This window comes from Myxocyprinus asiaticus, chromosome 18 (assembly GCF_019703515.2).
Source record: "Myxocyprinus asiaticus isolate MX2 ecotype Aquarium Trade chromosome 18, UBuf_Myxa_2, whole genome shotgun sequence".
Taxonomy (NCBI): Eukaryota; Metazoa; Chordata; class Actinopteri; order Cypriniformes; family Catostomidae; genus Myxocyprinus; species Myxocyprinus asiaticus.
The window spans coordinates 33,223,066-33,246,352 of NC_059361.1; the positions used below are offsets into that span (position 1 = coordinate 33,223,066).

General features: G+C 36.7%; 1 protein-coding gene across 1 annotated transcript; it reads right to left on the minus strand.

Annotated features, from left to right (window-relative positions):
• Window positions 1–1,026: 1,026 nt before the first annotated feature.
• LOC127455795 (solute carrier family 12 member 1-like) lies at window positions 1,027–23,287 on the minus strand. Its single transcript, XM_051723930.1, has 26 exons — window positions 23,039–23,287; window positions 21,502–21,639; window positions 21,294–21,369; window positions 18,173–18,268; window positions 17,943–18,082; window positions 16,644–16,754; window positions 16,439–16,550; window positions 15,146–15,273; window positions 14,977–15,061; window positions 14,614–14,765; window positions 14,421–14,528; window positions 13,461–13,584; window positions 13,254–13,355; window positions 11,706–11,861; window positions 11,432–11,531; window positions 11,203–11,314; window positions 10,747–10,887; window positions 10,286–10,392; window positions 10,121–10,203; window positions 7,971–8,099; window positions 5,024–5,152; window positions 4,460–4,571; window positions 3,097–3,183; window positions 2,861–2,996; window positions 2,542–2,609; window positions 1,027–1,835 (listed from the first exon to the last, which is right to left on the minus strand). The coding sequence occupies exons 1-26, from the start codon at window positions 23,285–23,287 to the stop codon at window positions 1,700–1,702; spliced, it is 3,117 nt and encodes a 1,038-aa protein (XP_051579890.1). The 3' UTR covers window positions 1,027–1,699.

Sequence of the window (23,287 nt, forward strand, 5' to 3'; positions counted from 1 at the left end):
ATTGTTCACATCTTGTTAACGATTATACTTTTGTAACAGTGAGTATTTTTACGTTTACAAATGGTCCCCATTCACTTCCATTGTAAGTGCCTCACTGTAACTCAGATTTGTGCTTTTTTTTTTTTTTAAATGATTCGAAATAAAAATTTTTTGTGGTAATCAACATTGTGCCACAAATACTGTCGATTGAGCTTAACTTATAATGAACCCGGAACATGCCTTTAACTCGGCACATTTTCTCAAGTCAGTCATGTCCAAAAACGATTCTGTTCAGTGAGTCAGCGAGTTGTGAACCCGAAACGGTTTGACATGCAAACCGTTTGTGTGCGTGTGTGTGCATGTACGCGCTTCCATGCCTTTGTAATCGGAATCGGAACCAGGGACCGGATTCACCATACGTTCTTAAAGGAATAGTTCACCCAAAAATGAAAATGGTCTCATCATTTACTCACCCTCATGCCATCCCAAATGTGTATGACTTTCTGTCTTCTGAATCAATATGTTAGGTGTGTGTGAGAAACAGATCAATATTTAAGTCCTTTTTACTATAAATCTCCACTTCACTTTTACATTCTTCTTTTGTTTTTTGGTAATTCACATTCTTTGTGTATATCGCCACCTAATGGCAGGGAGGAGAATTTATTTTTCACGGTGCATGTTTGCTCTTAATTTAAATACTGTAGGCCTTTACAAAAATGATAAAAAGGTAACCATAGTTTCAGAAAAAAATTCAGTCATTGTTTGTACTCTAAAATCATAGTTAATTATTATTGGATCCCTTTCTAACAGAGAAGTTTTCAGAATCTTCAGATATCAGTTTTATAAGTACAATAGCTGAACTAATTATGGATTCTATTAAGAAATGATGGTTAGGAACTATTTGTAAGGGTGAAGGTCTCCTCATTTGGGTAGTGCACCTTTTACTTTGAAAGGAAATTTACCTTTTTTAGACTCTCAGATGTGTTTTCAAAATGGATTTATTAATTATTGAGAACATGTTTTAAATGAATGAATATGAATACAACATTCAATAATTTCACAGTCTTTATTGCATAAATATAAATAGGATTGACAATATAATATCATAATGGACCATTAGTGAACATATGTACAAAAGAATGGCTATATGTGACAAAAATATGACATGTTCATTGATTGTTTTGAATAATTTGACAATATAGTGCGTTGATACTGTGAACTCACATCTATTTCAATGGTTGCTATAGCTACATTTTTCCAATAGAGGGCAGTACATCCGTTCTATTATGGATGCTTGAGTGTTTAAAATGGCTATGCTCAGAATGCAATACTACCGTATAGTATCCATTGTATATTGTGTACTATTTTTTTTCGATAATAAACAGTAGTATGCTGCATTTGTCACATGACCTAATTATGTTGTATACTTAGTTCAGTGTGTGACAACCAGTGATCTCAGAATTGTTTTTTTTTTTCATCTTTAAATTTGTTTAAAAATGTATTTCAAATAATAAGTCAAGAAAATTTGCAGCTGAAATTCATTCAGTTTATATTCAGCCAATTCATTTGTCACACAATTGCACACAATATGCATACTGCAGAAACAGTTTTGTGGTATGCTGTTCTTAACATAGCCAATGTGTTCTGTGTGCGTGTGTGTTGACAGTGTCTGTGCACTGAGAGTTGGTGTTTATTATAGAGTGTTGGGTTTGTGTGCTGTTCATGAATAGAAGGTCAGCACACTCTTGTGGTTTCCCCGTATCAGGACAGTCGGCGGTAGATTCTTCGTGAGTGCGTCCAGCCAGGCCATATACAGATGATCAGACACGGAGCCTTTACGGGCGATGGGCATACTCCTGCAACACACACACACGTACATACATTGTTACATTCACGATCAGTGTACTGACACACACAGTGCTGAGTAGATTACTTCTGAATTGTAATCTGGTACTGATTACAAATGACATGACTACATAAAATTCTAGTCAGTAATGTCATCTATTGGATCATTTTTTAAGGTAATCTAATCTGATTGCTTTTGGATTACTTTGGGATTACTTCTGACCTAATTCTTGTTTATTTGATGTCTCATGCATTTGAGTAGGATATGATTGTACCATTCTGACGTAATGTTGCTTAAATGCATTAAAGAAAATGTATTTAATAGATCAAAATATGTTTTACCCGCTATTTTCTGATTCTGAGTGAAATAAAAAGGCACTTAAAATGTTCTTACTCCAGACATTTTGCCATTACAAACGTTATCCATGTGTCGTAACAGATTAGACCAGTTATATTTGTGAATCAATGTCACAAACCCCAAAAGGAATCAATAAATTAATAAAAATGTTCTGTTTTTTCCTAAATAATATGTAATCATGTAATCCATAACAAAGTAACTGTAATCTGATTATGATTATTTTAAAATGTAATTTAATTTAATTACAAGTACTTGATTTTGTAATCTGATTACATATTCCAGATCACATGTAATCCGTTACTACCCAGCACTGAACACACATGTAAACAACAGGCTGCAGTAAAGTGGGTGTAACTTACACCACGATGAGTTTAGCTGCTCGAGAGCTCTCCTGAAGAAGCTCGTTCAAACGCACCTGCAGGTTTGTCTGAAGAGACACAGAAGCAGGAAAAGTTATCAGACAGATTTATTCACACGTGAGTAATCCTAATTTGCATACTTATACTTAATGCTACAAGTATGTTGTGGGCAATATTAGGCAATAAAGCATGCAGGGATGCACTCTTTGAAGGCACCTGTGGCAAACTACTTTCAACGTACTATATTTTAGGACACACTAATCCTAATCTTAAATAGTATGCAAATTGGGATGAAGCATAATCTTCTCTTGGACTCTACCTTATCTTCAAAGGCATCAAGTTCAGCATCAGTGATTTTCCAGGGATATTCTTTTTTCAGAGCTTCGGCTTGAGTCGTCTCCTTTGATCCCTCGTGCATACGGAATGGCTCGATCATGTCCTTAAATGCTTTCCAGCTGACACACACACACACACACAGTAAGGAAATGCATTCACAGCACGCAGAGTGTGTCAGTGAATTAAATGAGGATTAATTGGTGTGTTTTTCATAAATACCTCTCGGCACTGGGCCTGACATTGATGTCTGCAAAAACTTTGATGTCGTCACATTTGATCCTGAATTTCTTCAGAAGGGACTGCATTCTGATAGACAGTAACAGTTCATATATATTGGTTAGTTGTCAGCATCTTTCTGTAGCTGTTTTATTAGAAGCAGCTCTGAGAGACACGAGTTTTGCTGTAGGTCTGTTGCTTTAGTGTCTACACGGGTATGTTTACAATGCAGATACATACACCAGTCATTACTCTTCTTTAAGGAATCATTCACCCAAAATGTTTTATTCTCTCATTATTTACTCACCCTCATGCCATCCCAGTGTATGACTTTCTTTCTTCTGCTGAACACGAATTAAGACTTTTAGAAGAATATTTCAGCTCTGTAGCTTCATACAATGCAAGTGAATGGTGACAAAAACTTTGAAGCTGCAAAAAAGCACATTAAGGCAGCTTAAAAGTAATCCATAAGACTCCAGTGGTTTAATCAATGTCTTCTGAAGTGATCCAATCAGTTTTGGGTAAGAACAAACCAAAATGTAACTCCTTTTTCCTTGGCGATCATGATCATTCATTTCATTCGATTACACTTCCTAGCACCATCTAGCACAACATAGGATTATATTTTGGTCTGTTCTCACCCAAAACTGATTGGATTTCTTCAGAAGACATTGATTAAAACACTGGTGTTGTGTGTTTTACTTTTATGGTTCCTTTATGTGCTTTTTGGAGTTTCAAAGCTTTACTTTGAATCATTATCTTTCATTGTATGGACCTACAGAGCTGAAATATTCATCTAAAAATATTTGTTTGTGTTCAGCAGAAGAAAGTAAGTCATACACATCTGGGATGGCATGAGGGTGAGTAAATGATGAGAGAATTTTCCTTTTTGGGTGAACTATCCCTTTAATGTTCTTATCTAGTTCTGTTCACACAGTTATTTACTGGAGTCTCAAACAATTCATTCCTAAAACACTCACATAGTGATAACCGAATTTACATTAAATCCACAGGTGTGTATGGAGCCGAACTGAACAACTAGTAGTTAATGCATTGACGTCACTTTCTTTTGGACACTGACAGCTCATTTGAGGTGCTAGTAAATCACACAAACAGAGGTTTGTGTATTGACTCATTCACATTATCTCTCTTCAGCTTAGTTTCTCCTATTTAATGGATACATTACACCCTAAAGAGAGAATGCCAAAACAAACAGATGCCAAAAACATCACTATGTCAAACCATTTTTTTCGGAGTAGGAGTATTCCATACACACGTAGAACAATTTATATTTAAATGTGGTTGTCACTTCCAAAACTTTGCAGTGTGTCCGTGGCCTGTGTTTGTGTGTGTTATTTTAATGTACTCCTCTTTGTCCTGCTCAATTCGTTCAGACTGCCCAGGGAAGAAGATTCGCAGTTTGCAATCCTTCCATTTCTTGCGTGTGGTCAGAATGTGAGGCAGCAACAGCGTTAAACCTGAACAATGACAACATGATGTTTTAAACTTTATACAGCACAAAATATAACAAAAAAAAAAATATTCATTTTTTATCTTGTTTTCCAGTAAAATTTTCTAAACATCCTTAAAACAACATATATCTACTTGTCAAGTAGAACTGCGTAAGATATAAAAAGACTTGTTTCAGGGAATACACTGAATTAAGTTGATTTTTCTTACAGCCTCATTGACAAATTGTTTGCATTTGTTATTGTTTTAATTATACATGTAAACCTCCTGTTAGATTTATGCTTAAATCAAGAAAAAAATATTTGTCAATGGGGTAACTAAACTTAATTCTAGATATATTCTCTGAAAACAAGTCTTATTATCTTATACAATTTTGTAAATTTCTCTTGTTTTAAGTTATATTTTTTAACAAGAAAACACAGTGTGACTGTGGCATCAGCATAAATTTGTTTAGTTTCACCTCCGTCATCAAATAGCCACCAAACGTCAATCGTCCCTTTGTCCTGTTTCTTTTTAAACTGGCTGCTGGCCTCCACCAAACGCTGGTTCATCTTAGCCAGATCTGATGCTTGTGGAATATCCAGAGAAACTGATGAGTGAATGAGAGGGAGTGAAAAACAAAGGGAGAATATTAAATGTACAGTGATAAGAATAATAGTTGTGAGATGGATTAAGTACTAAGGACCGATGAGTATCTTGCATTGTATTCCCCCGAACAGTGTAAAAACTGTGACACTCTGTTTGTTCAATAGCAAAAAACTGGCTCAACCAATAGTACGAGTTTGGGGCGGGACTTCCTGTTTGTTCGACCAGTGGAAGATGGGGGAATGGGTTAGGAAGCCTACTTGAAAAGTGTTATAATTCCAACTGGTGACGCTAGTGGCACAGAAGTTACACACTGCAGCTTTAATTACAGTAATATTGATATGAATCAAAATATGGCATTATGTGAATGTCACTCTACAGGCTTGCAAGAGATGTTAATTTGCTCAATGTATGCACTGTATTCATATACTCATATGTGGTTTATAAGACTGCCGTGTTGGTAGTTCAGTGATTACAGAAATCAGCACAAAAGAAGACTCTCAAAATCAAGGCAGATTATTCCAGTAGACATGCAATTAGTGTTCAATGAGTCGTTTGGAATTAGAGCGCCTGCTTAATGACATGCAACCAGCTGAATTATTGAATTTATCTTTCAAGAGAGGTAATAAAGATAAAACTCATCATAAGTGGTGATATTAGTAAATGCAAAGAGACCTGAGTCTGCAGTGTTTAAAACATGCACTATTCGGTCATTTTTGACCGAAATCGATATTTTTTCTTCAATAAAACTGGTTTCCTTTATCTGACGGGCACGAGACTTGGTGACTTTTTTCCATTTCATATCTGAACACACACAAAAAAGAGTTGATTTGATCATTCTAAGTGGTAGGAAAAAAAAGTCACACTTGTACTGTTCCAGTCAAAAGTGCCTGCAATAGGAAATGAATGGGAAACACAAAAAATCAGATTTTTTTTTTTTTTTGCATAATTAATTATATAAAATCTAAAAAAAAAAACAGCCACAATGCAGAAAAACACACAGACATGAAGGTTTGAGACTACCAAACATCAAGAGTGCAAAACACACACACACACACACACACATACACACATACAAAGCCTAACTGGTCAGACTATAAAACAAAACAATTATTTTGAAATTTGTCAAAAAAAAAAACAATCAGCCACAATGCAGAACACACACACACCAAAATGAACTGGTGAGACCAAAACACATCTACAATGCTGAACACATGTGCGCGTGTGCGCACACACACACACACACACACACACACACATTCATCTTGCTACAACCAGGGATAAATAAGGTTATTACTTGTTTATATCTGGTAATTTTTGGAAGCAGTCTGCACACGCATACACACTCACCAACACACACATGTGCGCGCGCACACACAAACACACACAGAGATCTAAGACATATACCGATCAAAGATATACAGATCAAAGGGAAAGTTTACACTCTTTGTAACACCATGCTCAGGGTTGACTGTAATAATAATGTGCCATTATTGCAAAAACTGACAAAAATAACCTCAAACAAACCAAACAAAATGATAAACTTTGACAAAAGTAGTCTCTGATAATGTTTAAATTTATATCTAAATGCAGAACTTGACAAAATCTAGAAACCATCTCTTCAACCAGGGATGAATAAGTAGCTCTCTGCAGCCACCTAGTGTTTATACTTGGAATTTCATCTGGTTTTCATCTATTTTTATATTTTTTTAAATGGACACCACAGTTTGACTTTAAGTTTTCAAACGGTATATGATTTATGAGGATTAGATAATAAGGTCTAAATACCCCAAAACTCACTCAAAATGCACAACTCTAGTCCTTTTGCATGACTGAAGTTAGAGTTGTTACACTTCATAGCAATTAAAAAAATGACATTCTTAATGTTTCCGGTAATGTGATTCCATAATGAACAAGGCATAAGGGTTAAGATTGCTCTGTCCTATTAAACATTCACATATGAGTGTGTATTGTGAAATGAAATGCAGGCGAGACAGATTATTTTAGATTTTAGGACACTGTGCTCAGTGAGATCGTAGAGACTATTAGATTATTGCTGCTCAGACAGTTTTACAGAGAAGCATTTAATCAGGTTTTACTGCAGCGGTCGATCTCCTTCGTGAGGGATACGCTTAAAAACCTCTTCAAGATCACAAGATTCAATGAATCCACCAGAAGGGTTTATATTAAGGCCAAAAACACTGAAAAGACTGTTCCAGAGTCAGAGTGAACCTGTTTCATGGATTGACATGTCTTGGAACTAGTCTCGATCTGGTCTTGACTCCAACTCTGAACTTTCAGACAACAGATTTGGGGGATTTTTCTTGAGACCTCTCAAGACCACATAAAAATGGTCTTGGTCTCAAAACTTAAAGTCTTGGTCTGGATCTGGGTCTCAGCTTAAGTCTTGGCTCATGGTCTCAGAGAAGACCACAATCTATACCAAAGTATTATACAGGTCGCCAAGGTATCTTCACCTTTACAAGGAATCTGCATGAATTGCATGGCTCTGAACTGGTACTAGTTTCTATATCTGAGTTCATTAAAGGTCTTGGTCTTGGTGAATGTGGTTTTGCCAAGTAGGATGTGTTCCTGGATAAACATCCTTTTTGGTGCTGGAACAACATTGCTATCAACCAGTCAGATGTAGATCAACAAAAGATTTAGATCCAAGAACATGTTGTACTTGGCAAAATCACAGTGTCCATGGGTTTTAGGTTCTAGAGTTGATATGACTCTGGTTCTTGGAAACTTCTGGTCTTGACACCATAGCAACATTCTGAATCAAAATATCATTGGTCAGACCAAGAGGAGAGCAGTACCTCTGCTAGTCAGCTCTTTTTCGGAGGTTTTTTTTGGCCTCTTGAAGAACCCTTTTACTCCCTGTGCCTGAAATTCATTCTCCTCCATCTCCAGTACTTGCTGCTCCATGATCAGATGCTCCATTTCCTCTGACAATCACAAAAATCACATTCATCTGTATGATGTAAATGTTGGAATCTTTCAGTGTGTTGAAAATGTTATCATGAACATGATTTCAGAATCATGTGCAAATAATCAGTTTCCTGAAGCCTAATATAATGCTGTTATCAAAGAAGCCTAACAGAGGTCCAGAGTTGACTCGTTATCAGCTGTGATTTATTAATAGAATGAAGAATAAAAGGAATATTCCGGTTTCAATACAAGTAGAGCTCAATCAACAGCATTTATTGCATAATGTTTATTACCACAAAAAATTATTTTGACTCGTACCTCTTTTCTTTAAAAACAAAAGCTCAAATGGAGGTTACAGTGAGGCACTTACAATGGAAGTAAATGGGGCCAATGTTTGGAGGGCTTAAAGGCAGAAATGTAAAGCTTATAATTTTATAAAAGCATTCTTCTATTAAAACTTGTGAATTATTTGAGCTGTAAAGTTGTTTAACCTCTTTAACTCTGCGGACCCGCCGGCAGGTCCAAAAAGGGGTGCTATGTCACAAAAAAAAGTTTATGCTTAAAATGCTCAAGTCACCGAACATATATGTGGTAAAGCTTAGAATCTGAACTTTTTATACATCACTTCTGCATCTATGTTACATAAAATGACAAAATAAGGCCTGAAAATATTCACGTCTCAAATCAGCGCCACCTAGAGGTCATGTAGTATGAATATAAAAGTCTTTAAAATAGCACTTAAATAGACAAACCATATATCAAATTAAAGCTCTCTTTCTCAGGAATGCAACTGTGCATTTTATTATGTTGCACAAACACCACAATCGGAAAGATTTTCAAAAGAATCACAAAGTGAAATATGATATTTGTAAGACATCAAATTAAAATTCATCTCTTTTATGCGCCGATCACTGTTGTAAGCCCCAAATAGCTAAAAACTGTTTTTCTGCTTTTACCTTCTGCTTTTCAAAAAATTTGCCATTTTTTACTTGTCTGTGAGCTTGCTTGTGTGGATAATCCAATGTTATATCTTAGATGTCCAGAACAAATTATGCGGCCCAGCAGGAAAAAAACATGCTAAACAAATCATTGGAAATATACAGTATGTTTTCCACTATTCATTATAAAATGGGAGGATCTCAGCTTTCTAATGACACCTAGATTGAGTTTCTAGTCCACTCAGAGGCCGAGATTTTTGATGAAACATTGGGGATGGTGCGTGAACTGAAAATTAGACTGAATGTCTATGGTTGAGCACATCTGTGAGGGCTAAAATGCGTTAGAGCGCCACCTACATTTCAGATCGGCATTTTGTGACGGAAAGTGATAGAGGAAAAATTATTTTTTTCTAGTACTTGCTGCCATCTAGTTGAATAAAATAAGATTATTTGCAGAGACGGAGTGAACAGAACCAGAATTACATGCTTACAAATTTAGAAAAAAAAAAAAAAAAAGATAAAAAAAAAAATCTACTCATCATAAGATTGTAAACTTATACAATATTATTTATGAATAAATGGAGTCTTTTTTTTTTATTTGGGGGATTTCTGAAAAAAATGTGACCAATTTTTGGCAATTAGTCCACAGTATGTGTAAATGGTGAGCTTGTGAAAAATTGTAGATGGAAGCCTAAAAATGCCCCAGAGTTGAAGAGGTTAAATTTATTTACAGTCATTTTTGGGTTTATGGTGTTACGTTGTCATGGCAACATAATGGCAAATTGTAAAATTTGGTATAACTTTACACAGAAAAGGTAAGCAAGCCATTTTATTACACTAAAATCATGTTAACACACATTTTGTTTGTGTCTTGTGGCTATACTTTTGAAACAGTGAGTATTTTGTGGTACTCAACATTATGCCACAAATGCTCTTGACTGAACCCGGAATATTCCTTTAATCCACTGGCTATTAAACATGTCTGACAAATTGATTGTGATTGTGTTATACTTGAGCACACAACATACATGTTTGTGTTCTTGAGTAAAGTATGGCCTTAGACTGGCAACTGGCATGTTGGTTTTGTTGCGTCCATTTACCTTCTGCTTTGAGTATGTGTGAGATGTCCATCCCTTGACTGATCCTCAATATTACTGTCCCCTGCTCAAAATCAAATGCATCACTGCAGGGGATGACAAACATTGTGTTAGAGGACAGACAGACAGTGGTGTGTGTGGAGAGAAACAGACAGTTTGAGGACTCACTGTAGAATTCCCACGTAGCTCTGAATGTCCTGTGGATTGGCTGTTCTCCAGTCACGCTTAAATCCCACCATTACTGTGTTAGGCTTCATTCTGCCAAGACCTGACGCCTACACTCACACACACACATGCACACACACATTTACTTAAATCTATCTAAATGAGGACATTCTGTACCTTAGACTTCTATTGTTTTTATATAAAGCTAATTATGGGTGAAAAAATAGTTCGGACATGTTCTTGACAGTCATTTGACATTCAGTTTTATAATTACTATAGACGAATCCTATAGACTACTAATGACTATAGACTAATCCTAACCCAAACCCCACCCCTAAAAAGATCACTTGTTGTATTTTTTGAATTATATAATAATTATAAATTATTTAGTTTGATTCGATGTGCAGCGATTGTGTCGTGTGTTATTGGTGTTTATGTGGCTCTGTGTTTGTGTTTGGATTGACCTGCAGCAGCGTTTCTGCTCCGTCTCGCAGGTTGTCGCTGGCGACAGCCGTATAGAAAGCTTTCCGCTTGTGTTTATTTAGCCACAGCTGATTCTGTTCAACAGCATCACTGATTTCCTGCAGATGCTTATCGCGCTGACCCTAAAACACAAATACACAGTTAAGTCGTATCAGCAGGCAGCAGGTTTACAGGCTCTTGATGATATCATAATCTGAAAAATATTAATATCACCCTACAGTGGCATTAGATGGATGTGTTAGAAGAACATGCTAAATATGTCTGGTTGTTAGATATGTGTGTATGTGTCGAATACATGAGAAAATGAAAAGGGAAGAATCTAATGAAACCTGTCACCTATATTTTTGATTCACCTTTTCACCCCAAAATTAAAAGAAATTCTGCTGTTAGTTTGACAGTGATGAGTCTTCAAAATGTTCATGATAACATCCACTCACCACAAACACCTCACAGGTTAGACACAGCCCATAATTCTTCGTGAATGAATGTGCGATGTCCAGCAGTGCTGGTCTGGTTCTTGGAGATCCTGTCAGCACCAGACACTGTGGTCTACATCAGGACAGAAAGAGCAAAACAAGAATATTATTTACATTTCATAAACACTCATTGTTATGAAATGCAATTTTTCGAATGACAAGATCGTTGTTTGATTTGTCTTGTGCTCACCTGAAGTTCTTGATGTGATCATCTACGCCTGATAAAGTCAAGGCGTTGTTCACAGCGTTTATGAATGTCACCGCTTGAGTGGACGAACCCCAGTTGACATCTGAGACACACAGAAGGACGCTTCAAATGTCTGTCCAACTCATTTACCTTTTAAAAACTGCATTTTTATTTTGTTCATGTATGCGTTTCATTTTTGTTTCTTCTATAATATGCCGTTTTGACCCTGTTTGAAGTCTGAAGGATGGTTTGTGTTAAAGTATCTTTGCTTTCTTACCTGGTTTCTTTACGGTAACGTAGATATAGAGGAAGAACTCAATGCCGTAAGTGAGCAGAGCCGCCCACCAGTTTATCACAAACATCACACCACAGCAAAGCACAGCACCGAACAGAGATAGCCACATGTTATAGTATTTATATGCTGGCCTCCAACCTAAGCACAGAAACACACATTATAATATCATCACATGACTCATACCCATACATACCCATAGTGGACATTTTTGTTGCAAGCTTTGCTTAAAGGGATAGTTCACCCCAAAATTAAAATTCTCTCATTATTTACTCACCCTCATGACATCCCAACTGTGTATGACTTTCTTTCATCTGCTGAACACAAACAAAGATTTTTAGAAGAATATCTCAGCTGTGTAGATCCATACAATGCAAGTGAATGGGTACGATAATTTTGAAGCTCCAAAAGTACATAAAGGCTGCATAAAAATAATCCATATGACTCCATTGGTTAAATTCATATCTCCAGAAGCAATATGATAGGTGTGGGTGAGAAACAGATCAATACTTAAGTCCATTTTACTATAAATCTCCACTTTCACTTTCTTTTTATTTTGTTTTTGCCGATTCACATTCTTTGTGCATACCGCACCCTACTGGGCAGGGAGGGGAATTTATAGTAAAACAGGACTTACATTTGATCTGTTTCTCACCCACACCTATCATATGGCTTCTGAAGATATAGAATTAACCACTGGAGTCATGTGGATTATTTTTATGCTGCCTTTATGTGCTTTCTGGAGCTTCAAGGTTTTGGTCACCATTCACTTGCATTTTATGAACCTAAAGAGCTGAGATATTCTTCAAAAATCTTAATCTGTGTTCAAAAGAAGAAAGAAAGTCATACACATCTGGGATGGCATGAGAGTGAGCAAATGATGAGAGAATTTCATTTTTGAACTGTTTTAATGAAAAGAACCGCCTGAATGAACTGATTTGCTGAAATGAATCTGACTTCCTAACCCTGCTGTAGATAAAAAACAACAACAACAACAACATCTTATTAGAGACATTTGCTCGGCAATGGGAGTACACTGGGCCTGTAATGGAGCTCTGTTCCAAAATGTTGTGAGCTGCCTTCCTAGACAGCATTTTAAGCATCATGCAGATAAGGCAATATCAAACTGCATTCCAATGAACTTAGTGAAAAAATTCATCAAGTCAACTGAAATGTTGACTAGGATTATATTTAATCAGATATTGAAACATATTGATAGAAATTAGTTAAATCTAATTAAATTGGACTATTTCACCCAATAACTGTGTCTATTTTCATGCTTATTAGAGTATTGTGTCAATAGACTGACAACATGCTAATGTCAAACTCTATATAAATCAATTGTGAGTCGAGTCTCTCGTGTGCTTAATGTGTGTAGCACACAAAATTGCTGCCTACTGTATGTAGAGCTTAGTCACTTAAGAGGTTCCATTTTAGTTAGGATGCTGTTTTAGAAGGTAGCTGCCTATGTAGACAGTAGATAGCAAAACAGTACACTAGATTTTGGAACAGAGATTGTTTGTGTGTGTGTACCTGGTGATTTAGCGTATGACGCATGGAAGCAGGAGAAGTTGATGAGTGCATATGAGGCCAGGAAGAAGTTGGAAATGATTGGAGCGATAGTGTTGAGCTCAGCTGAGAAGGAGTAAAAACAGCTCCATCAGTTAATGTTTAAAGAGACATAATCCGTTCTTTATTGAAAAACGTTATATTAAATCATATAATCACTGTTATATTAACCAATGAGGATGAACGCCACTGCGATGATGAAGGTCAGGAAGTAGCCTCTGATTGGCTCGTTGTTTTTCCCGTGACCTTTGGCAAAGAAATGCAGACCTTTGTAGATGTTGTCTTTACACAGAGCCTATGGAGTCAATTAAAGATTTGCAAGTAAAATTCAGATCATGCACCTAAAATCCAGTAAAAAAGACTTTTAAGAGCTTCTTTACAATGTCCTCATCATACAACTCGCATGACTTAACGTTTAATCTTTTATTGTACATTGTATTTTAGATCATATTGTATTTTAACATGATCTTGCAAACGTCTGAAGCTGATCAGGTATTTATTGGGTTTTTAAGATTGACTGTCTTTGCAAGCAGTAAAGTATGGTAAAAGGAATGTTCTGGGTTTAATACAACCTACTCTCTCTCGACAGTGTTTTTTGAATACCACAAAATAATTTCAATTCAACAAAATAAATTCAACTCAGAATTACAGTGGAAGTCTATGGGGAAGCCTGGCACTGAATGGTAAATACACAATAAGTGTAGCCACAAGACCTAAACACTATACATGTTAACAAGTCTAGTGTGATCGCTTACAAATCTTGTCTATACAAATTTATATGCAATATTTCCACTTCTGTCATTACCATGTAAAGTTGAATATGGATTATATATTCCACCTACAATGAATATGCTGTTGACATGGAGCAAACTCCGCCTGGAGGAATTAAATCAATAACATATAAACTGAAGTTTTAAAGGATGATTTAGACACTTTAATGCTCAGATAGTACATTTTTACAGGGAGCTTTAACAAAAATATACAGTAGGCTTCAAATTTCTACCTTTAAATCCTCTGCAATGTCTTGCCCCATAGATTTCTATTATAGGTGCATGATTGTAAACATGATTTTTGCTTGTATTTTAATAACTGAGGGAGGTAGTATTAAACATTATCCCTCAGATGTTTTACCTGGAAGACTTTGGGCGCACTCACGAGAGACGCAAGAGCCGAGGAGAGAGTGGCTGAAAATGTTCCTGCTGTAATGAGAGGACCGAATCCAGACACCAGGGTCATGACCTATACAAACGCACACACACACTTTCACTTTATTGCTGATTTAGTCCTGTAGTCTTGTAGGTTCATGTATGTTTGAGGCTCCCACCTGAAAGTTGTTCATCAGGCCGTAGTTGCATTCGGTGGTTTGACAGATAGAGAAGTCGTAACCAAAGTCACAGGCTGAGGAGAAGTTACAACTCGCTCCTGGTGCAATCGTGTGGTTACGGTGACCAGTCGCATCTCGAACGACTGTGACAGCTGCACAGAGAATCAACATAAACATTCGAATAACGTCTGTTTCATTTCCTGTCTTTTTCTGTGGCTCACGTCATGATTATGACAGGAGTGAATGTTTATATTTTTTGATCTGTGAGTAAAACTCTGAACAGCTCTTGGAAAGTTTCTTAGAGTGCATTTCTTACTTTTGACTAGACTAGAATAAACTTATGCTGGTGCTTTGAGGACTCACAAACACACAGTGCGATGCCCAGATACGTAATTCCTGTTATGAAGATGGCGAGCAGTGTGCCTTTGGGAATGGCATCTTGAGGGTCCTACACAATCAGGGCCACAACTTAAAACAGCATTTTATTTATAAGAACAGTCAATTTAGAAATAAACCAGGCAGTTGCTCTTACCTCCAGATCTCCAGAAATGTTTGCTCCGGCCAGAATTCCAGTGGCTGCTGGGAAAAATATGGCAAAAACAGAGAAGAAATTTTCTCCACCACGGAACTCCGGAACAAAGTTTTCCTTTGCGATGGATTCTGTCGCAAAAAGAGATGAGAAATGTTTGGTGCAGTCTACAACAGAATTTTTGCTTGATTTATTTTCCATTCAGTTTTTGAGTCAGTATGGCAGGAAATTGTGCCTTGTGTCTATGTGTGTGCCAATTTAATGGGATGAAATAATTTCAACACGACCTCATTAAAAGCTGTACTAATTCATATGATTTGGCAAAAGTTCTCACACAAAAACGTACGACTTTTAGACCAACTAATGAGAAGCACTTTCCTTGTGTCGCTGTAAATACAGATATTTCCTTTGTTCAGTGTTACAGAAAACGTATTGAAGCAAACCTAAGAATAAATTGTAACACATTACCCACAACCCAAATATCCAAAAAGCCATGTTTTGCAGCATGAAAGTAAGAAACATCAGCATTTCGAACACACAAGCTTTTTACTTATTTTAAGCACTTACCCAAACCCCATACCTAAACCTAACCATAAAGTGGAACCTCTTACCATGTTTGAAATAGGAAAATGTTTTGTATACCACGAATAAAACGAAATATGAGGGTTTAGAGAAGACAAGGGGAAGCATATAAGATCGGTTGGTGTTAAAGTAATTTGTTTTAATGTGTGATTTCGCCATCTCGTAAAAATTAGTAACCATTATTAGTAACCACATATTTAGGATCCTCCTATCCCTGCTGGAAAAACCCAGAAAAAAATCAGCCTAAGGTGGTTATCTAGTCTTAGCTAGTCTCTTAGCCTAATCGGGCTGGCAGCTTTTCCCAAAAGCATCGTAAGCCTAAGTAGATCGTAGAAATCATTGGCGCCAATGGTGTCTGCGATCATCTTAAGCTTGCGATACTTTTGGGAAACACAGCCCAGGTCAGTCGGCTGGATTTTTTGGCCACTTTTTTAGCTAGTCATGCTTGGTGACCAATTTAAGCCAGCTAAGCCCAAGCTAAGAATGGTTTAAGATATTTTTGTTGTTGTTGGGACCCTGGTCTCTAAGTGTCTATGGTGATCACAGTCTTTATTTTCCCACACATTGGTGGGAAAATAGAATTTCTTGAAAGTTGAGCAATAGGGTTGGAAATCAAAACCAATTCTTGTTCTGAACATGTTCCATGTAAAAACATTTTTAGACTGGAACCAAATGATTTTCATTATGTTTGATTCCATTTACAGCTTTTCTCACCTCGATAGTTGAAGAAGCCTTTGGAACGTTTGTCTTGCGTCGATGGAATCACGGTTCCCACAAACACATTGACGATTGCCACCAGCAAGATTACCAACAAAACGATCTGAGCCTACAGAGAGAGAGAGCAGGTGAAAGGTCACCACGAGAAACTGCTAACACTGCTATCAGACCAACCCCAGCATGCCTCAATGCCTGATCCCACCTTTGCCTCCCATTCCATTCCTGCAGCAGTGATGCCCAGCAGCAGAACTACAGTAATACAGCCGACAATTCTGATGTCATTCGTTGGATCCACTATGATGGCGTTATTTTCCTGCAAAGTCCAGACAGAATATAACATATACAAAATAATGAATGTTACACCCGACTTTACGAAATTTGCATGTTGGTCCAGGCTTGTTTGTGCTGCTTTGATGTTGGTAGGACTGGTATACCAGCATAGCCATGCTATCAACCAGCATGGTCTTTCTGGTGAAGTTGGCTGACTAGTAAAGTATCATGGTGGGTCACCAGTAGGGTTGTGAACCTGGAATCAGTTCTTGTTCAGAAAAGTGTTTTTTTTTTATTTTTATTTTTAAATACATTAACCGTATGATTTTCATTACTTTAGGTTCTGTTAACAGTTCCCGAATGTGCAATTTTCCACCAATGTGGACGGAACACCTTACTAAAATACTCTGACAGTGTTTTCTGTAATGCTATTCTGTGGCAGCGCTGCCCCTCTACTGAATCTATAGCCAGAAACATACCAGTGTAGTCTGATTCCCGAGCAAATGACTCTAATGAGTCGGTTCTTTTGAATCAAAAGCAGGAGTTAGAAAGTCAAATTAATTTCACCTAATTAGTTCATTCAGACGGCTCGAAGTGCACGCACACCATTTTATGTTTCATTTTTGTAGTAAAACAGTATTTACAGTATTTTTACTATTAGGTTATATTCCGTCAAATGTTTATTATTCCTACATTATGGTTTACAACATTCAGAACATCACTAACAATAACGCTGCTGCCAGTTTTACTCTTAAACAAAGTCATTCCTTACAGTTGGGTGATCTACCAAAGCTTTGCGAATCAGTTCACTCGAATCATTAAAAAAGAATCAGCTTGATCCGTTCATCGCTAATTCTACAGCACGTAACATTCAGTGCTATCAGTGTAGTCCGATTCCCGAATGTGTGACTCTTATGAGCTGTAATGTTTTAGGCCATGGCTTGTGAGACTTCAATCATGCATCCAGCATAACCAAATGTGAAAATAATTTTCTTAATTTCCTCTAAAAATATCTAAACATCCTTAAAACTAAATAAATGTACTTGAGAAACAAAATTGTGTAAAACATTTACACTTGCTTTCAGAGAATCTTGTATTAAGTTAATAAGACTTTTATTACCCTGTAGGCAAACTAACTACCTCTATAAACAATAATCATGTTTGTGGTTTTGGAGTTCAGTAGAGCATCAAACATTAATCTGAGTTGGCAACATCACATGGCTTGTCGTACCTTGAGCAGATCCACCACTGTTTCGGCAAATCCCACCACATACATGGCCACAGCCACAGCGTTAGCGAACGCAAAGATCAGACCGATGGAGCCACCAAATTCCGGGCCCAGACTGCGGGATATGAGGTAATACGCTCCACCTAAAGAATACACAAACACTCACATGAGTACAGTATCAGGACCTGTGTGTGTGGCTACTGTTGATATCTATTAAACTTGTATATTTTTACCTCCTCGTACTACACCATTGGTACATATAGCAGACATTGACAGACAGGTGACACTGGTGACCACCATACTCAATAAGACAACCACTATCCCCAAACCTGAAGCATAGACACACACAAAGACAACCTTCAGGAAAAGAATTGCACACATACAATACCAGAGACAACATGCTTTGAAACAATTTATGGGAGACCAGGGCTAGTTGTCATACTTTTCACTCCAGTGAATATTTCTCAGGACAGGTTAAATTTTGAAAGTGATTTTCTGAATAGCCACATACCTTGAAGTACCACACGTTGACCTTTTGTGATAACATGCCTCAATAGCGGGGATACATTTCCCAATCACCCCATCATCGCCACCACCAAAACAAAATCTATGTGCCTTTTTAAATCTATGCCTGTATTAAACAGCCTATAATAGGCTTAAAAAAATAAAAAAAAAACATATATAAAATACAATATAAAACATATTGATATATTAATATATTGTAATTAATACATTGAATAAATTGTATATTTCCCCCCCATTAAAAATGTGACAACTTGCCCCAACTTGACTTTCATGAAAAATGTCCTATGTACACAATTAAACATTTTGGCAAACAACTGCCTTCATAATATAGTTGTTGACCCATGCCATAATGTATGCCAGTGTGGTTTGATAATGTTTGCTTGTTTACCCAAGAGCTATAAGAAAAAAATGATGATAATGAAAATTTACTTTCTAATTAGAAACAAAAATTATTCTCATTTAAGAAGGTTTTGAACTAAGCGACTGAACCCAAAATACAAATCTTCTAGACTTTTGGCTCCTAATCTTATCATTACTGAGATACGTGTTTGTGACAACTTTCCTGTGAGACAACTTGCCCCGGTCTCCCCTATATTGTGAAGCTTTGCATAATTTAATGTAGCTACACTACAGTCAAGCCACTCTTTTTAAGTAGTTAGCTACACTACAAGGCACTGACAAATATAGCTTACATTGAATGTAATAAAGAGGGAAATATCTTTTTAAATACAGTATATACTGTACGTGTGTGTGTGTGTGTGTATATATATATATAAAACAATCCTTTTAGCAAATTACATAATATATTTTTACAATTAGAGCAGTATTTATCTGGCACAAAAAACAATAAGGCTCTCAATTAGGTTGACAGTAGGGATGCACCATCGGCATATCGGTAATAAGCATGACAACGCAGATATGAAAAACTGATCGTCTATTTATAATTAATTAGTAACACATTTTAAAAAACTTTTTAAATGCACAATCCAGAAATAATAATAGCCACAATATGTAGAAGGGTTGGCACTCGTAAGAATGTAATATTTAATGTTTATTTGGTTTCGTTCTCACATTAATGCAGAAAAATCGCCATAAATGGACATGACGATTGTGAAAGCGGTAATAACCTATAAGCTACATGATGAGGGCAACTATCCAAAACACTTTGAATCCAACAGATTTTTACTTCTGTGATATCGGTATGATATCCATTAATGCTGCACGACTGACTGAAATTGCAATATGGCTTTGTGCGATTACTAATCCTTAAAAGGCTGCGTTTTAAACTGCAAATATGTTTTAGAAGTACAAAATAACCTTTTTTCATATCAATCATCATTTTATAATATTAAGTCATTTTTGTAACTTTTTATCTTGAATGTATCTTTCACTATAAAATTTGGCCTGTCATGTGTTCAGCAGATCCAATCCATGTTCAATGGAAATTATTTATTGTTAGAATTTTGAAAAAGCTTTTGTACCTCTTTGTAAATTTTTTAAACATTCCTAAGTAAAACAGTGATCTGATGACAAAATAAGGTAAGTTGCAAAATATCGGTATTGGTATTGTTAACAACGATTTTGTTAAAATCGTTATCGGTCAAAGATTTGCATATCTTTGCATCCCTACTTGACAGGAGTTAACTCGAATAAACTTACAAATTTAGACTTAATAAATACCTTAAAGGGATAGTTCACCCAAAAATTTAATTTCTGTAATTTACTTACTCTCATGTTGTTACAAACCTGTATACTTTCTTCTGTAAATCTCAAAAGATGTTAAGCAGACTGTTAGCCTCAGTCACCAATCACAATCATTGCATCTTTCCTTTTATAAAATGAAAGTGAATGGTGACCGAGGCTGTCATTCTGCCTGACATTCTAACATCTCCATGGAAAAAAGAAAGTCATATGAGTTTCGAACAACAGAAGGGTGAGTAAATGATGACAGAAATTTTTGTGTGTGTGTGTGTGTGTGTGTGTGAACTATCCCTTTAAGGTAACTTACATTTTCACTTTTTACAGTACATAAACCGACCCACACACGCTCATAAATATAATTCTCAGTACAATAAAACACACTCAAATCTCAGCACACTAGAGATAAATCCAAAATACTTCAGTAATTGAGTGAGTGTGCTAGTGTAGTTATATTGTGTGTTATCAGTGTGTGTGTGTGCTGTAGCTGCTGTGTTTGTTCAGTTTTATGATGAGATTGTTGAGGAATTAAAGCTCTTATCACCTGCAGTCACTCACACCTCATAAAACCTAGCATAATGCAGTGTGAGTCTGATAGTCTGTAATGTGTTCTGCCTCCAGCTCAAGGTGTCTGAATGGCACTGAACTTCCCGGAACCTCAGAAACTTTCACAGAAACTTAAACGTCTGATGCGCTATTAGTTACACACCATAAACATCACCTATAACCTTCGGAGCGTTTCACACCACCAGAGACCGAGAGCAGCAGGGAGTTACTGAACTAAACCTCCTGAGAAGAAGAGCCCTGTAATCTCACATCTCAACGATGTCTCAAACTGCTTAGATTTGAATTTCAAAAGTCAGAGATCCTACATTTCTCATCAACTTCTTCCAAGACCAAACTAGATGTTTACATTCTCTGAAGATACTGCAAATGGTGTTTGCCCATGTAAACTCACCACCACACTATGCTAAGGTGTTCTGAGTGGTTGCAAAATGGTTGTTAGAGTGTTCTGAGATCAGATTGTGTCTTTGTGCACATATGAGGGAATTCAGTTTACTAAGTTGAATGTAGATGGGTTTGTGTGTGTAAACTCGAAGTTTATGAAGGTCACAGGGGTGAACTTCTCACCTATTCCTGCTTGTCCAAACACCCATGAGAGCCGTATGAAGAGCATTACACCCCAGATATTCAGCATGCATCTGACCTGCAAACACATAGCAGTCAAACCACACCCAGTGCATGTGTACAGCATGTTATAAAAGCATGTTGAAATCTTCACAGTAGACATGCTACTATAAACTTTCTGATGGGCGGTTGTATCTTTTCTCTAACTCACTAGAACTCCTTTGATCCAACCGAATTTAACCACCCCTCCTTCATCCTTGCCCTCCAGTGGTATAATAGACTCCACATCGCCCAGTGTTGAGGTGTCACCCGCTTCTCTGTCCTCAGAAGTGCTCTGAAGATCTTCGTTCTGATGATAAATGGGCAGTTGACATTAAATAGTTTTACATGCTGTACTCCATCTAAAACTATTTTAAAGGGCATTTTGCTCATTTTTATTATTATGCATGCAGCTTGTATGAAAGACTACATGCAATATTTGTATTTTTAGAAGTATAAAAAAACAAAAGTAGTGAAGGCAAAAAGTGATTAACAACTGAAAAACTGGTGACCCAAAATATACACTTTCCCTTCTACATTCATATACTGTATATATTTTACCTAAAATCTTAATCTTGATAAATGTCCATGGACACGTTAACTATGCATCTAAACATGAATCATCTCATATAGGAAAAGATAGAATGTTTTTATTAGTTCTGAAGGTAATATACATTTGAAATGTGCATTCTGTGCTGTTGTGTCTTATAGAAGCATTTTGCATGCAGGCGCTCAAACCGTGACTCAAACAACCTGTTTTTGATGCTGTCTTTTGATGATGAGTTTGCCGTTTTCCTTTAGTCATATTATTTCTTGCAGTAGAAAATGTGAACTAATAGATTGGACACATTCTGCAAACGAGCTTCTCCCACGTCACTGATCTGTGAATGCATTCTTTCTGGATCAGCGCAAACTTTTTAGCCCTTGTTTGCATGAATTACCCCGTTTATGGCCAGCAGATCAATGCATTAGCCGCAGAACATCGTTACTCATAAACCAAGTGCTTCTCTCTCTGGCTTTCTCATTAGGTTGCATATTGATCTTTGCTTGTGCTGGGTCACAGCTGGGCTACCATTACGACACCCGCCACTGTAATTAGTGGAAATTGCCTTATAACAAAACCACTATCCCCAAAAGCCTGAGGCATGACTCATGCATTTGATTTTGTGGTAACCTTTTACAATAAGGTTCCATTTGTTAACATTAGTTAATGCATTAGGTAACATGAACTAACAATGAACAATATATTTTTACAGCATTTATAATCTTTGTTAAAGTTAGTGAATAAAAATGTAATTGTTCATTGTAAGTTCATGTTAGTACATAGTGCATTAACTAATGTTAACATATACAACTTTTGATTTTACAAATGTATTAGTATAGGTTGAAGTTAATATTAACCAAGTAAATAAATGCTATAAAAGTATTGTTCAGTGTTAACAACATCATGACAAACATAACTTCAGTCTAGTGTCTCTCAGCTTTTGTCTAACAGTGTATTTTGTTAAGATAAATTGATTATGTGTTATTTTTCTTGACACATCATAGTACTGTACAATGATTCATACTGTGTGGGAAAAGTTTAACATAAAGGCCTCACTGCAGTAAAATGCCTGAATGCAAGTGAGAATTTTGAAGTTCCATGTCTTAAGTTTGTATCTCACTGTAGTTTTAGTAACAGATATTTCACACTTTTGTATAAGTCTGACACTCACCCTCTGAAAAACATCGTGCAGCTGCTGTAGCGAGGGTCTCACCAATCGGTGTCCACTGATGCTCGCAGGGTTACGATAGAAGTTGATATTTGGCACACGGTCCAGAGTGTTGTGGCCAAAAGCGCTGAGCACAGACGGCCGGACGGCCCGATGCTCGCCGTTTTTGAAACCGTTGCTGGAGAAAGACGTCTCCTCGTACTGTGGAGGATCATCTTTAGATTCCTCAAACCCTGGGTTCTCCAT